General features: G+C 37.7%; 1 protein-coding gene and 1 pseudogene across 2 annotated transcripts; one reads left to right on the forward strand and one right to left on the reverse strand.

Annotated features, from left to right (window-relative positions):
* The first annotated feature begins 263 nt into the window (after window positions 1–263).
* On the forward strand, window positions 264–3,618 carry LOC130885525 (R3H domain-containing protein 2-like; annotated as a pseudogene).
* Window positions 3,619–6,813: 3,195 nt separating this feature from the next.
* Window positions 6,814–14,401, reverse strand: LOC130886184 (prolactin-7C1-like). Of its 2 annotated transcripts, XM_057788095.1 has the most exons (6): window positions 14,371–14,401; window positions 12,027–12,205; window positions 11,247–11,285; window positions 9,611–9,718; window positions 7,638–7,817; window positions 6,814–7,020 (listed from the first exon to the last, which is right to left on the reverse strand). In XM_057788095.1, the coding sequence occupies exons 1-6, from the start codon at window positions 14,399–14,401 to the stop codon at window positions 6,814–6,816; spliced, it is 744 nt and encodes a 247-aa protein (XP_057644078.1). The 2 variants fall into 2 exon arrangements, with proteins under 2 accessions (XP_057644078.1, XP_057644079.1); XM_057788096.1 differs by lacking the exon at window positions 11,247–11,285.
* Window positions 14,402–15,985: the final 1,584 nt, after the last annotated feature.

The raw sequence follows: 15,985 nt of genomic DNA on the forward strand, positions 1-15,985 counted from the left end.
CAGATTCCAATTGAGAATCCCCTCCCCCAAAAACCCCACAGCCTACAGCTTGATGCTTGGGCCTAGCTGAGCAAAGCGAGGAGATGGGGAATCGGGTGCCTAACCAGCTCCAGTCCTGCTAGGCAGGTGAATTTCCAGAGGCTCTCTACACTGTTTTTCCTCGGTATCTTTCAAAGTTATTCTTGATAAATACAACTCTGAACACCTGCCCAGATGAGCCCACATGTATACAAGAGAACAGGTTAAACGTGTTCCTAAATAAGATGCTACAGCCACACTGGACTCATAGAGAAATTTATTCAGAAATCCATGGCGGCTATTATATTGTACTGAAGAAATGTCAAATTGTCAGTGCACAAGAGAGTCAGGAAATAATCAAAGAATCAGAAGAACAAAAACTGGTGGATGAATCTGTAAACAAACCCAGGTTTATTTCTAAGACTCTAAATAAGAAAGAAGCTGAGAAAAACGAAGATACTGGTTTGTATCAGGAGACAGAGCAGGACATCATTACATGGGCATTGGTTACACCAGGAAAAAAACCAAGTCAAACTCCAAGTTCAAGTTGGTATGTAGCCTGTCAATATGTTAAAGTTCTCTAGAAATCTAGGATATATTTCTAGAGCACCTTATATGAAAAATAATAATAATAAAAAGGAATTCTTTTTTCTTCTCATCTTTTATACATTCTGAGAACCAATGTTCAAGGATTCTTGTATTATTGGAATATATATATATATATATATATATATATATATATATATATATTCCATATCAGCTTCCCTCCTTACAAGGAGGAAGAAAATCCACGAGAATGTCTTTGAAAGGAAAGGCAAGGTCAAAAACAAAGAAAATTTCTCAAGGAAGATGGTATCTAGAGAGTCTTACCAGGAATATACAGACTCCAGTGGAATAGACCTGTGTGAATTTAGCTAAACTGAAAAATAAGTCAAGGGAAAAAGTGATCCGGCTAAAATTAGAACAGAATATTCTGCAATTTATTAATGACAACAGAAACCTGCTCAAGAAGTTCCCACAGACAACATCATATTACAATGCTATTACAACAGGAAGTTACTTATTTGGAGATGAGCAAAAATGTTGATCAAACTGGGAAAGCAAACCAATAATACAAGAATCCTTGAACATTGGTTCTCAGAACGCATAAAAGATGAGAAGAAAAAAGAATTCCTTTTTATTATTATTATTTTTCATATAATACATCCTGAATGCAGACTCCCCTCCCTCTCTTCTCCAAGTCCCTACCCCCCACTTCTCCTCTCCCATATATCCACTTCTTCACTGCTTCTCTTCAGAAATGAACAGGCCTTTCAGGGATTTCATCCAAACACGGCATAAACAGATGCCATAACACTAGGCACAAAGCCTCATATCAGGGCTGTACAAGGCAACCCAGTAGGAGGGAAAGAATCCCAAGATCAGGCAAAAGAGTCAAAGATACCCCATTCCCGCTGTTAGGAGTCCTTCCAGTACCCCCAAGCTAAAGAGCCATAGCATAAATGCAGAGGACCTAGGAAAAACCCATGTAGACTCTGATAGGCGCTTTAGTCTTATGAAGCACTATGAGCTCTGTTTAGTTGATTCTGTGGTTCATTTCCTGATGTTCTTGTCTCCTCTGGCTCCTTCAATTCTTCCTCCCTCTCTTGTGCAAGAATCCCCAAGCTCCACCTGACATTTGACTCTGGGTCTCTACATCAACAGGGATTTATTCGCAAGAGAGATGAGGACACTGTGAATGGATATGGTACCTTTATCAGAGTTCCATTGCAGGAGAAAAATCAATAGAAGATAGAAAGTATATCAATGGGCCTAAGAGAGGATTTTTTTCCCAAGAGACTGATCAGAGTGGACATCACAATGACATATGGGGAAACAATGTCTGAGCCATATCTCAAGCAGCTGCCACAGTAGCATAGACGATGACTTCAAATCCCTGGAGTCATGACATCAGAGCAGCCCAGATTCTGAAGGCTCAAACCAGATCCTGAGATCCTGTCAATAAATCTAGAAGCTTCAGTGCAATTTCCGTTCTCACCAGAGGCAAGAGCAGCAGTAGTAATAAAGACAGTAGTAGGAAGGGTATCTAAGCCAAGTGTGGTACTAGGTGACCTAAACCTGAGCAAGCGGGTCATCTCACGCCAGTCTGTCTGGGGCTATCTGTCTTGTACTGCCCAGCAGAAATATCGCCAGCAGCAATACCACCCTTCTCTCGCACTCCCTCATCAGCTGCTCCCCTTGAATAATCACATGACTTCACAGCAGGCAAGTGACCTCAGCAACCCCTTCAGACAAATGACATTCTCCTGAAGCAGTGGATTCATTCTCATCTCTCTTCCAGCCCCAAATAGTCCCTCAGCATCTTCAGCAGAGCTATACCATGACTTCATAGCTCTTCCCTATGTCCAACTACGCAATCTCTCTCCTTGTGCCAATTACTCACTAAATCCTGTCCCTCCAAGGCTACTTACCTGCAGACTCCTCGACAGATTCAGAATTTTTTTTTTTTTTTTTTTGGTTTTTCAAGACAGGGTTTCTCTGTGGTTTTGGAGCCTGTCCTGGAACTAGCTCTGTAGACCAGGCTGGTCTCGAACTCACAGAGATCCGCCTGCCTCTGCCTCCCAAGTGCTGGGATTAAAGGCGTGCACCACCACCGCCCGGCTCAGATTCAGAATTTTTTACCATCTAACTCAACCCAGCAATATCCACCCTCTCCGCCGCACGCTTGCTCTGACAAATACACTTAGGCACGCACATACATATACACACCTGGTGGCTTCTAGCCCCCAGCATGGTCAGCACAGCTATTTCTCTCAATAGCCTGTTTTGTAACTCATGACACCTAACCAACACCAGATGGCTTACGTGCTTGGGATCCAGCAGCCTCAGAACTAGGGTCTCCTCAGTAACCAGAGGAGCAGCATGGAAGTCTAGAATTCAGTGCACTTTGCTGCCGCTGCCTTCTTATCAAGCCCTACTGTGCAGTGACTCACGAAAGCATTGTCCAGCCACCTTTCCATCGGCACACACACACACACACACACACGTATATCCACGGTTCAGTGGAGTCACTGCAGCTATTACAGTGTAAACCAGCACGATCAGAAACCTGAAGACTTGTCCAATCCTGACAGTAACCCTAGGCTAATATGCAACAACCCTGTCGCATCCCTTAGTCTCCAGCACCCTCTCCCGTCACCATGCTGCCTGCACTGGATTTAAACTCCCGTCTTTCCTCATATAAGTCCTTGAGCCTGGAGGTTCTTCAGAGGATGGTAGGCACTCAGGGGAAGTCATTGCAATACAATCTGTCCATCTGGTCTGCGGGCAATCAGTTCAGAGTGTGCCAGGGACCGAGTGGATTGAAGCAAGGAAACTGGAGCAAAAGGCAAGCATTCAGATCTGTCCCCACTGACCTAGGGACAGCAGGAGCTCTGCTGGGACCAGTACTAGAGATGACAGCTATCCCAGAAGGTACGAACTACCTATACAGAGGCAGACAAATTCTTCAGCAAGCTGGCCACATCTGGCACCAAAATCCAGTGGTTTTTAACAGGCAAACAGCCACATTATCAAACTGCACACACAGACGCTTGCTGAGTTATTTGTTGTAAATTTTATGTAAGCTATTTTTGATTGTTTGGGAAGTTATTTTAGGGTTGGTTTTATTTTAAACTTAAAAAATACTTGTAAAAAAATTGACAGAGAATAGATCTGTCTTATACAAAGTCTTTAAAGAGGACAAGTGACTTACAAGGTGTCATTGCCAACAATAGACATTCTGGTTCTCGAACCTTTCATACTTAGTATGATTCAGTCAGCTCATTTTTGTGACTGCCCCAAATTACTCATTTTTGTTAAGTTCTGGTAAAAAGTCAATATCATTTGGTAAATTCAAGTCCATGTTCAATTGGTCCTAACATTCATTATCTTTACCACTCTTCTCTTTGGTTATCCCTCATTAACTTTGCATCTAGTCTTGTGTTTAAAGTCTTTTTGTCATTTGCATCTGCCACATCCAAACACTGAACCATTGCCTACGTGTGCCTCTAGACAATCATTGGAACACCCTTATTAAATTTCTTTTAAAGTGTTAGTATTTATTGTACATCAACTCATTTCTGGAATCCTTCTCTCCTTTAAAAATAGACATTTTAAAACCTCTGTTTTGGGTTGGTATCGCTCTCATGATGAGTAATAATTTTCTATTTTATTAGATATACCAATTTCCAGAATTGAACTCTTTCTAAATCCACTGTTGTTATTCTTGTTGCAGAGAGACTGTTTCTTCAAATGCCATCTTACATTGAAACCTATAATGTTAGGGACATTCACTCACTCTCATTAAAGGACTCTTTCAAATGTCTCCTCAGTAGCCTTTCTAGTCACTTTTTGCTAAATCTATATAATACCTGTAGCCACAAGAAATCTGTCGGATATTTTTTTGTTTCAATTATATGCCACTTTGAGGCCTTTTCCTGTCACATAAGAGAGATTTTTGCTAAAGTCTGAAACTCCATCTTGTTACAAACTTATGTAACACTGAAAATTTCACAAAATTGAATTGTCCTTTATTTCCAACACCCTCCAATAAATTGCCATCCTCTGTGTGGGAAATAGACATAGATCAATGGGAAAGATTTTAAGAGAAAATGGTGTAAGATGCTTTTGACCACCAATAACTGCAATATAAAGTATTTGTGGGTCTCACGACAATCTCCAGTCTTTTGAATGAAAAGAAAGATGAACTATATCGGGGTAATTAGTATTTTGCCTACATCCAAGAGGTAATGGACATGTTGCCAGCTTAGCATGACACACACACAACCTTCTCTACCATTCTGAAATATGGATCCATAGAAAGGTTTAGATTAAAAAACAAAACACTCCGGGATATGTATGACAGCTGAGAATGGTTTAACTGAAACACTTGTGCTACGTGCATCAAGATTTTTTTCTCATGTGGTAGAAATTTGTCTAGAATTCCTAAAAAGAGAAAGATCTAGACCTATTTTGCTTTAGACCTGCAAAAATCCCATGGATGAAAGAAGAGATTGTTCTAATGTGAATGAAACTTCTAGGAAAGCAAGGAACAAAAGAGGTATGAAAAGAGAACACAAGACACCATGTGTTCCGTGAGTCAGAAGGGGAAGGTAGCTTAGTGTGCTCATGAAGTTGGATATCTTGACAGCATATTATCATTCCAACCCTGTATTTTATTAATTTTTCCTTCATATTTTATTCCCTTATTCCCTCCCTCATAATCCTGTTGTTTCTGTTTCAATGTTTTATTTGTTTGTTTGTTTGTTTCTCAAGATGCCAGTTGGATTGTCTTCCAGTTTCTAATACTCCTTGATAATCTGGAAGTTGCTGGATAGATAGCCTGGCAGTCTTCCCTTTCACCAGCCCCAACAGTGAGATAAGCCTATTTCCTAATTTACTCAGAATCAGCTGATGAACGGAGCTTCCATAGCCCAAAAAGTCAAGACTATAAGTAAATGAAATTTAAGTGTTGTGGCATTATGTTGAAGGCCTATTAGGATTAGTGACTTCCTATGGAATGCTTGTGTGACTGACTCCAAGAGGATTATTCCTAGATAAAATTACGTATGAGAGCAAAAAGAAGAGAAAAATAGCATCTGATTCTTCCAGTGATGTGTGCCGCTTATTTGACATACTGCTGTAGATGTATTTGTATGAGGAGGAGAATAGGTAGAGATCACAGGATGAATTCAGTAGCGATCCTTTGCTGTTGGCACTCCAAATGGAGTAGTTTTCATGCATGGTTCTCTATCAGCTGCTGGAAAGCATACTTTCAGCCAGTCTTCTTCAGTGCTGTGGCATCTGGGCAATGGGTAAATAACATACCATGATAGATATGGCAGTGATTTGGAGCAGATAGGATAATATAGCCAGGAATGTCTCCTGATGAAGTGCCCTACCTGGATTTAGGAAAATGCTAGTGGACTCAGGAACCCTAAGAGAGGCATCTTCAACTTGAGGGTATTCATCATGTGGCACTGTCAGCAGAAAGTCTTAACCCTGTAAATTGCCCATAGGGCATATGTTCCCTTTTTCTTGATCCTCTTTTTTCAATTCTGACAGAGACAAAGGAACGGATAGCAAGAATCAGGAAAAGAAGAAAAGTTGTAGGAAATGTCCACCTCCACATTTCCTATTATATGACTTGGACCACAAGAGGGGAGGTGGATGCATTATATAATTTCAGTATGTGATGAAGTTGAAATCATCTTAAAAGAAACTTGTTCAAAATAGAGATGAAACTGAGATGAGCATTGATAATTACTTTCGTAGGCTTTAAAAAAAACAAGGATACAAAGTTGCATGCTTAGGAAATGGGGTAAAAAGAGTTGGAAGTAAATATTATTAAAACAATGTGCAAAATTCTCACAAAACTAATAAAATGGTTAAATTCCTCAAAGTGTTGTATCATTTCCAACTTCTAAGTAGCATGGCTATGGCTATACCTTTATTATTGCTGCCACACTTTTATTTTAATAACTTCATCCATAGTAACTAGCTGTGATTCTAAAGTAAGGGGCGAGGCATCTTATTTTTCTATCCAACATCTGTTCCTTGTGTTAGGGTGATCTCAGTGCTACTGGTACATTTAGTACTAAATGAACCAAGGATACTGACACATATATTTAGAATTTGGTATAGACAGAATGTCTCTTTTTATTTTATTAGGGAGAACAATTACACTCAGGTATACCTTAAAAAGTATAAAGGTTTGAGAAGCTTTTTCAAAAGGATGGTTTATCTAGGATCTTCTCAAAATTCTACAGAATAGCAGATGTCACCATTAACAAGCACACACCTCAGGTGCTTGAGATAAAGGTCAATTGTATACATATCAACACGGAGGCAGTATAACAGTTTATAAAGAGCAAAAAAGTGACGTTCTTCATCGGCTGCCTGCAAGGATGCCAGATCCGTCCAGACAGGGTATTTCTCATTTTGCTCGAGTCCAGGATGAACCTAATTGACCAAATGGGTAGTCAGACACTTAATATTACCACTGATTGCACTTAACATTACCACTGATTATATTTCTCTGTTCTTTTTCCTTCTAAATATTGACTTATAGTTAGGGAAATGTTAGTAACTTACAATGATGGTCAGCTGTGTGGATTTTCAGAAATCTAGCCCAGAATACTATAAACCTGTCGTCTGAAAACTAGGATGGAGACCCACTTTTGTAACTTTTTTACAGTAAATTGATTCCTTTTAAAGTATGGTATTTTGTGACTAAATTGATATAGGGCCAGGAAATTGTCACCTGAGTGTAGATTGGTGTTTTCCCACGGTACAGTGGAAGAGCTGATGGCGGCTTCCTCACTTAGGAGGCCAGTGGGCCAGGGGTGAACATAAGAGAGAACGAAATAATCAGGAGCATGCCACCTTGCTCAGGAAAGCTACTCTCCAAGGGATTATGAAGAAAAGCTTTATTTTATGCCCATCACTGTAGTGAAGTTGAATGCAAGATCCTTCTAAATTGCGTTCTTGTGAAGTTGAGGTGTGTCAAAATTTACCATCCCTTACAGAAACCATGTCATCAGGAGAAAAAAAAAGTGGTGAATAAGAAAACTGCTCACCATACTCAGTATCATATTGATGCTCCCTAGAAGCTCACTGTTTATGTTCTCAATGCCTTTGGCTCTTGATAAAATCGCATCAGGGGCGCCTTTCATAGTACCGAGTTCAGTCACTAGGTGATGCAAAGGGTTATTCCAGGCATGCACTAGGCTGAGGATAATCTTCAGGAAGTCTTCAAACTATACATCATAAAGGCGCAACAATATTCAGATAAATGAAATACACAAGGATTAGTTGCATGTATTTTTTTTAATTGGAAAGAATAACACAAGCACTCTTATAGATAAAAGTGATGTAGAGCTGTAAAATTCTGCCAGAATTAAACAACTTACATAAATAACTTTTTAAATATAAATTTATAACAAAAACTCATATAAATAACGTATATTAATTACTTTTTGTAATGAAACTTTATTTTGATCGTATTTTGCTGTCCATTTGAAATTCTACTACCTGCTTTCCATGCAAGATCTTACATATTAGATTGTTTTGCTTGTCCGTGGACACCAAGGTTTTGCTTGGAACCTAGTAGTTACCTATAGAACATGATTTAGGAAAGATAGAGGCCTCCAGTAACAAATATAAAACATTTAGCTCAGAGTCACCATTCTAATAAACTAAATTAATCACAATTATACTAATTCATAATACTTAAGTTATCTTACAATATTAATAGAAAGATACCTTGAAGGTATCCAGCTATTGATAAAATATAATTTCCTGAGTCAACGTGATTCTTTGCCTCTTGCTTCTAGCACAACAATCTGCTTCTTGGCATGTGTAGTAGGAGAACAATGGTACCACTAGCTTGATTTTATGGAAGCAGGGATGGAAATCGCAATGGAATTGTGACTCTCCAGTGTGTGATCCTTGGAGGAATCTTACCTTAAATTAACTGTTTAGAATGTCTCTTGTGTTAATAATGTTCATTAGCTATCCTAGTGGTCATGAAAACGAAAAGAAGAACGATATCAATGGGAATAGCAATAGAAATGTTTAAAGAAAATGAAGGATTGAAGCAAGTCAAATGGTAATAACATATAGGTTGCTGGGAGTATGGTAGCATATAACTAAGAATAAGGGCTTGATATTGTAAATACTAAACACTAATTCTTACTAGTCACAGAAAAGATGCATTATATTAATCTTTTTAAATCTTCATTTTTGTTCCCTCAACTAGCTATAATGAGAGCCATTTTTAGAAATTTTTAAAAGAGATTGCACTATGAAGTACCCATTGATGGAGTGCATCTCTAAAAATATCTACAAACATTCTTTTTTCCTTTAAATATTATTCCTTTGCTTCTTCCTATTATTTTCAAAATGATGTCAGATTTATTTATTGGGAGATAAGTTATGACAGGAACTCAGAAGGGAGAGGTCCTAACAATCACAAATGCAGTTGATGTGATATATTGACCTCATTGTAACTGAGCGGCAAAGAAATTTTGCATAGTATATACATGACTGGCTTGTACAAATACATCCATTAAGTCTCAGAAAAAAAAAATGCAAAAGTCATGAAGTAACACAAACATAAAAAGTAGAACCAGGAGAGTTATGAGAATCAAGAAGAGTCACTGTGGTGGTCAGTAATAAGAAATGGCACCAATAAGGACATATTAGTAACAGATAATGAAGACAATTGTTTTTGCATCTCTCAGGAGCACATAAAATGTATTATTATCCAGGGATATCTAATTCAGTTAATAAGTTCTTATATGATAATGAATAAAATCTAGTGACAAGATATTGTTGTGTGGCCTTTGAGTTTATGACTCTTCCACAATATTATTTAACATCTGCTTTAACTTATAATTTACCAACTATCTCACAGACTTTTCTCTTTAATCGCTCACTCTTTCCCCATTTCCCTGCAGATGTAGTTATAGAGTTTATAAGAATCTACAAAATGGCAAAGGCAATGTGTTGCTTCGGCTAGTTATGTAAAAACTATGGCCTAAGGACTCACAGAGATATGTCTGGCTTCCTCCACAGTTTCTGGAGTGTTAAGAGAAAATGTGTGGCAGCAGTTGAGAGTCTTGACCATGTACTTCTTATCCTTGAGGAAATCCAGTACCTACAAAGGGTAAAATAGAAACTGTGTTAGTTCAGTTTTGGGAATTGAGTAAATGAATCCATGAAGTGCATATGAATTAGATCGGTAGATCTATAAGCTTTACAAATTATATATACATATATATATGTATATGTATATATGTATATATAATTTGTAAATAAATATAAATTATACAAATGTATAATGTACAAATGAAATTTATATAAAATCTAGGATGAAGAAGTTAAAAAGTTATCCCTTTACCATGAGGGATTTTTTTCTATTAAATTTGTAAACTTAATTTGGTTTTCACCCAATTATTTGTAACTTCTCAGAATATTTTTGTTGGAAGGGAAACCCTAAAAGTATTACAATCATGGAATACAAAGTGTTTCAAAGATCTGTATTTATGATTTGAGCCATAGTTCCTATGAACCTATATTTATTAATCTTTATTTTCTGTTTGTCTAAACTGAAATGCATCTAGGCATTATAAATATTCTTTCCAGTACCACTAAACGCCTATAACTTGTACCATTCAAAGTAAAACATAATCCTTGAATGCATTTTTATTAATATTATTAAGTGTATATTTATTAATGCCTATTAATAACTTGAGAAGAAACATCATCATTTTTAGGAAATGCAAATTAAAAATCAATTAAAAACATAAAATGGAAATTAATGTTTACATATTCATCAATATACAAAGTTAAATACTATAGTAATTTAACATATTGTTATGTAAAACTAGTAAAAGTTATTTTGTAAAAGTTTAATGGATTGCCAAGAATGTTAAAACTTAAATAATATTAGTCAAGAATGATAAATAAAAACATCTTATTAATAAGAAGACAATATAAACACATATTTATTTCAAATACAGACATTCTTGGGATGCCTGTTATTGCACTGAAAGCCTTATCTGTTTTCTCTTGCCATTGACTAACCTTGAACATATAGCATATAATTACCAGTAGGAGAGAATCGAGTTTCAATCCTTAACTGTACCTCCAATTGAAGAAACTTTGGCCTCTGAAACATTTACATAATGATTCCTAACATTTGAAGGTTCCTTAGACCCATTGACTTAGTGTCCTCTCCCCTGTTAACATGGGGTCTTATTTAGGATTGTTCTCCCTGTGAACATGTGTTATAATTCAATTTACTTCATAGAAAATAAGCAACACACCCAGAAGCCTGAGTCCTGAGAAGGATGAGTGGGGAAATCAGAGTTTTGCCCCAACATAACCCTTACACACAATTCTTACAGCTCTGCAGGGTAAACATATTAAAATCATTATTTTATTTCTTTTATTTTCAAATCAGGGATTTCCCAAACCTGACCAATTCTCATTCTCTTTTTATGGTGGGACCTTGTGGAGGTAAATCCTTAAGATTTGCTTTGGGATCTTTGGCATGTATATTACACTGCAAATCTTAGCATGAAGTTTCTGAGTTGTTTTTTGTTTGTTTGCCTGTTCACCCCTTAGGGGTATTATTTTTGATGTTTGTCTTTGAAGAAGATAGAAATCAGTAGGGTACTTACAAATTTTTTGAACATTTTTGAGGAGAAGACATCGGAGAACTAAAACAGCATGAGGGGACGAAAGGAAGACACTGTGAGTAAGCGCAGAATGAGCACTTGCATACTGGAAATGCAAACATGAATTCTCTGGCTCCATTATTTCCCACTAACACTGTCTGACCTCAAACAGTAAACATACAGTCATTGGGAAGAGATAACTTGTGTCCCTTCTAAAGCCCTCCTCCCACGGTGTAAGCATGCATTGGAAATCTCTGATACAATGACTCCTGGCATTTCAGGGTTTCTGAGAGGATAATAGCTTTTTAGTATTCTAATTTTTCCCTATTCAGCATCAAAAGAGTTGAGATTTGTTCTATGCATTCTATGAAAGACACTATACTGCACTTCTTCTCTACTGGACGTCTGCAGCAAATAATTGAAGATGTCACTGGAGACTGGCCTTCTGCAAACAAGGTAAAGAAATCAAATCTACTCCAAAGATATGACAAATAGGTATTATGTCAAAATGTAAATTTAAGAATAATGGATTTAATAAAAATATCATGGCACTAGAGGCATATTTTGTAAGTCACTGAATTCTTCAAAAAACTTTGTGATATCACCAAACAGCCCCACCCTCCTTGTTCTACTTTTCAGTAGCTCCTGCTTTCTCTTATCTATGAAACTTGTAATAGTAGAAATACGGTTCAGGTGGTTTTTCTTGTGAAGACTGGAATCCGCTAGCATCATTGGCTGTAGGGCTCTTTTTGCGGAGAAGCAGGAAGTGAGTGAGGTACTTACAAACAACTTGCGCATTTCCATCGTGAGATCATTGGAGGTCTGTGACAGTTTGATGGCATGGTCAAACAAGGCCTTGAGGGACCCCTCACCGTAGTCAATCTCATTGTCATCGATGGGAGCAGAAGTCACATTCTCCCACTGGAGTAGGTTTGACACCGACAGCAGCAGGAGTATCCCTACTTACAGAAAAGAACACCAGCTACTCTGGACCTATCCGTCTGTGGTTATCAGCAGTGACTCTGTGTTGGTTATCAGAAAAATATCTCTTCCAGTGCCTGCCACTGTCTGGCTTGTCACTGGACAGCTGTGGTTGTGAATAGACATCTTGTAATGAAAAAAAATCAATTAAGTAATTACATTTGCACAAATATAGACTTTCTGAACTTGGTGATATTCCTTATTTTTTGATTGTTATCAGAAATTATTAGGAAGTTTTCAAACCTTTGGACTTTAAGCTATTGAGTGAGTATTTTGAAGTCATTCTCTGGAGACAGGTTAGTGTATTGGGAGCTCATGTGGATGTTAAGTAGACACCGTCTCCTATACATTTTGTTACTGTGTGATACTTCCCTCCTAACAAGTATGGCTAGCATACAACCATTTCACCTTCATGCCTTATAAAAATAAACCCCAAATTGCAGTTGCTCAGTACTGAGGATAAAGAGAATCATGTCATGAAAAGGATTCTGTAGGCTTTGCTCAACCACAGTAATAATCACACTCGTTTGCCATGCTACCAAAAGCTTCAGATTGTTTTCTCTGTGAATTTGAGCTTTACAATAACTATGTAAATAGACTGGGCCAGTCTATTATCATTAAACTCTATTGACAAAGGAGGTTAAGTGATTTTTCTTAAGTCCTGTTCTTAGCTAGTATGGAAAAGCAAAATGCCAACACTATAGACTTTGCACCTCATACTGGCATGTCTTAAATGTCTTTGGCTTTCATATAGATTAGGATTGCAGAGACAACACCCATAATCTTGTAACTCAATGTCACCAGGCACTGTTATTTGTAAAGTACAGACTTTACATTTGAGCACATGCCTGGTGGTTTAGATTTTTTGACTATTTCCATTGCTCTGTCATACATTCTGAATTTTCCTTTTACAGTGATTCGTGTTGATTTTATCACCGATTTTATTTCACAGATGGACAGAAACAGAACTGCAACATATCAGTAATTTACACACTCAGCAGGATTGAACCAGCATATGTCTCAGCATGAAAAATCCATTCACATTTAGTGATAGGAATCTGAAAAAAAAATTCCCTGTTCCATAAAGTCTTAATGAATGCAATTGAAAATGTGTAACATAAAACTAGAACACTGGTAAGATTTTTTTCCATGGAAAGTGCTTAAATTTAAATACTAAAAAATAACTAAATATACCAAAATCTTTGCACTGTGCAAGTTAACGAGCACCCGTTTGCATGCACAAAAACCATACTTCAGAAGATTTTTATTTTAGAAAATAGAGTTTCAAAAAACAAGATGCTTCTTCAAATTTAAATTCTGTCATAAAGATATTTATGTATTAGATAAGTATATCAGCATTCCTGCCATTTGTCATCTGAAGGATTTTTATGGTTTAAGAAGAGTACAAGGAAACCAATGACTTGGTTTTTCACTTAATAAAATACAATTTGTTTTTGTTAACTAATCTACTTATTTGGAAATATTACCAAGAAAATAAAAACAAATAGCAGCAGTGATTCATGTTTTGGAAAGGACATTCTGATTGAACAAAATTGATGAAACAGTATAGATCTACACATTCTAGGCTTGTCTAATATGTCTCTAGAACTGATGATAAGATAAAGTTCACACAATTTATGCAGCTCATACCAGAGACCCAAGAACAAGATTATGCTGCTCCCTTCTGCAGCAGTCACACAGGGAATTCATCAAAGTCTGTGATCTGAGACAGTCAAATGTCTCAGAATCTGCAGTTTTTGACTCTTAGAGGTGGATCCGTTTGCATTCTGTACATTACTGAGCATATTCTGCTGTTAGACCAGGTACTATTCTTCTCTTCTATTAGATCAACCAAGATTATGCAAAAACATTTAGCAATTGCTGTCCACCTCCAGGGTAAGAACACTTCCCTGTTGGAACCACTGATGCAAAGGTAGACTGTGAGGCTGCTCTCTCTCCAGCGCAATGATTAGAGAGCCCTCCTCTGTTCCATTTGGTTTCACTTCTGTGAGTTAGGCATAAATAAAGGTTAATTCACTTCATGTGTAAGAGCAAAAACACCAAAGAAGCAAATTATCCAAACCAGCTTTGCAAAATAATGCAATGCTTAAGCTCACTTAGAAGAGACTGGGAAAGAATTACTTACATCGGGATAGCTGAGTCAAAGACAGCAACATCTTGGCTGAGGCCGGCCACTTAACTGCTGATTCTGGTAGCTGCTTCAAGTAGCTCTGCTTTACGTTAAATTTCCACCGCTACATATTGCAGTATTCCATGCCCAAGGCCAGAAAGTGCTAGGAGGCAGGCGGAAGGACACGCCTGTAATTTCAGTGATGGCTCCATGTTTCTTTCCCCTGAGAGGATGTCAACAGCATCATAACCACATTGCCTAAAGTGGTCGTATCTACATCATTCAGCTTATTTCAGGGTCAAGACTTGGCTCCAATTTTAATTGTAACAACCAGAGTCATCTCTACCTTAGGAAAATGGATGGGAATCTCACAAGCTAGGTTCTTAGTTATTTCGGTGACCATTTCTGAAATATTTACTGAATATTGGCTAAGATGTGGTATTTGTTTCATTGTTTCTGAGCATGGGAACACAAGGCCACAGGGTGAATCACATACGCTGAGCAGCTTAGCCTTAATGAGTCTTTGCAGGTTTCCGTGGGGCTCTGCAATTGTTTGATATTATATTCTAGGCCCATAAGTGTAACACAGGATGCAAATGCAGATGCTTTTGCATTGTCAAGTCACATTCATGTCCTCAAACAATACAAAGGAATTTCCCATTAGTGCCTAAGACGACCTCTGGAGACTTTGAGCAAGGCTTCCTGTAACAATCAGGTTCTGTCCATGGAACTGTGTTTAAATGTGTTCTAGATGTACTAGGCTACACCTATAGAAGCTGGGACACTATTGGATGAGTTGATACTTACGGTTTGGTTCAGTAATTACCTTAACTTAGGCTTAATTAAGGTCTGTTAGTGGCAGTTCTCAATAGTTGCCAACTGTTATGTAGCACTATAGAAGTCAAGTAATGTTATCTTCTATCTAGTCAGACTTCTTTTTATCATGAAACCACAGCATGTGACTTCTCATTCCCTAGTCTCTTACTTTTGGTACTGCTTACGTCTAACATTCAGTTTTATTACTCAGGTGACAACTGGAGACATGCTGTCACACAGAGCATAGGAAGACTATGGGAAAATAAGCTACGAGGAAGAGTTCATTCATCAAAAGAAGAACGAGTACAGCCAGGAGCTTCCCATTAGTGTATAGAATTCTAATGCTTTGGTGACTACCAGACCAAAGAAAAGCAATTTAGATCATTGGGCTTTATTGGATGAAGAAAGAAATAGGGCCATGAAGATAACAATAATGTCACATCTCCTATGCTTAGTTATTATCCTGCCACAGGTATTATAGAGTGTACTTCCTCAAGTAAAAGGGAATACTTTTCACTGTAGACACAGCTCTGCTTGAGATCATGGTGCATATCAGAATTAGAGAGTCTTACCTGGGAGGAAGACAAGTAAGTTGAACTTATTTTTTTTGGAGGAAAGCATTTGTGGTGGAAATTTTTCATCTAACCCTGAATTCTTCCCACAGACAGATGTGACCAGTGAAAAAGTAATGACCAAAAGGAGTCTGGAAGCAAACAAATCAGGAGTGTTCTAAACAAGGTAGCTGGGTTGGCAGCTGCGAATTGACCTCTTCCCCACTTACCTGGACTGCGCTTATCAGTCAGTTTCAGTTCCT

Source organism: Chionomys nivalis, chromosome 13 (assembly GCF_950005125.1).
Source record: "Chionomys nivalis chromosome 13, mChiNiv1.1, whole genome shotgun sequence".
Taxonomy (NCBI): Eukaryota; Metazoa; Chordata; class Mammalia; order Rodentia; family Cricetidae; genus Chionomys; species Chionomys nivalis.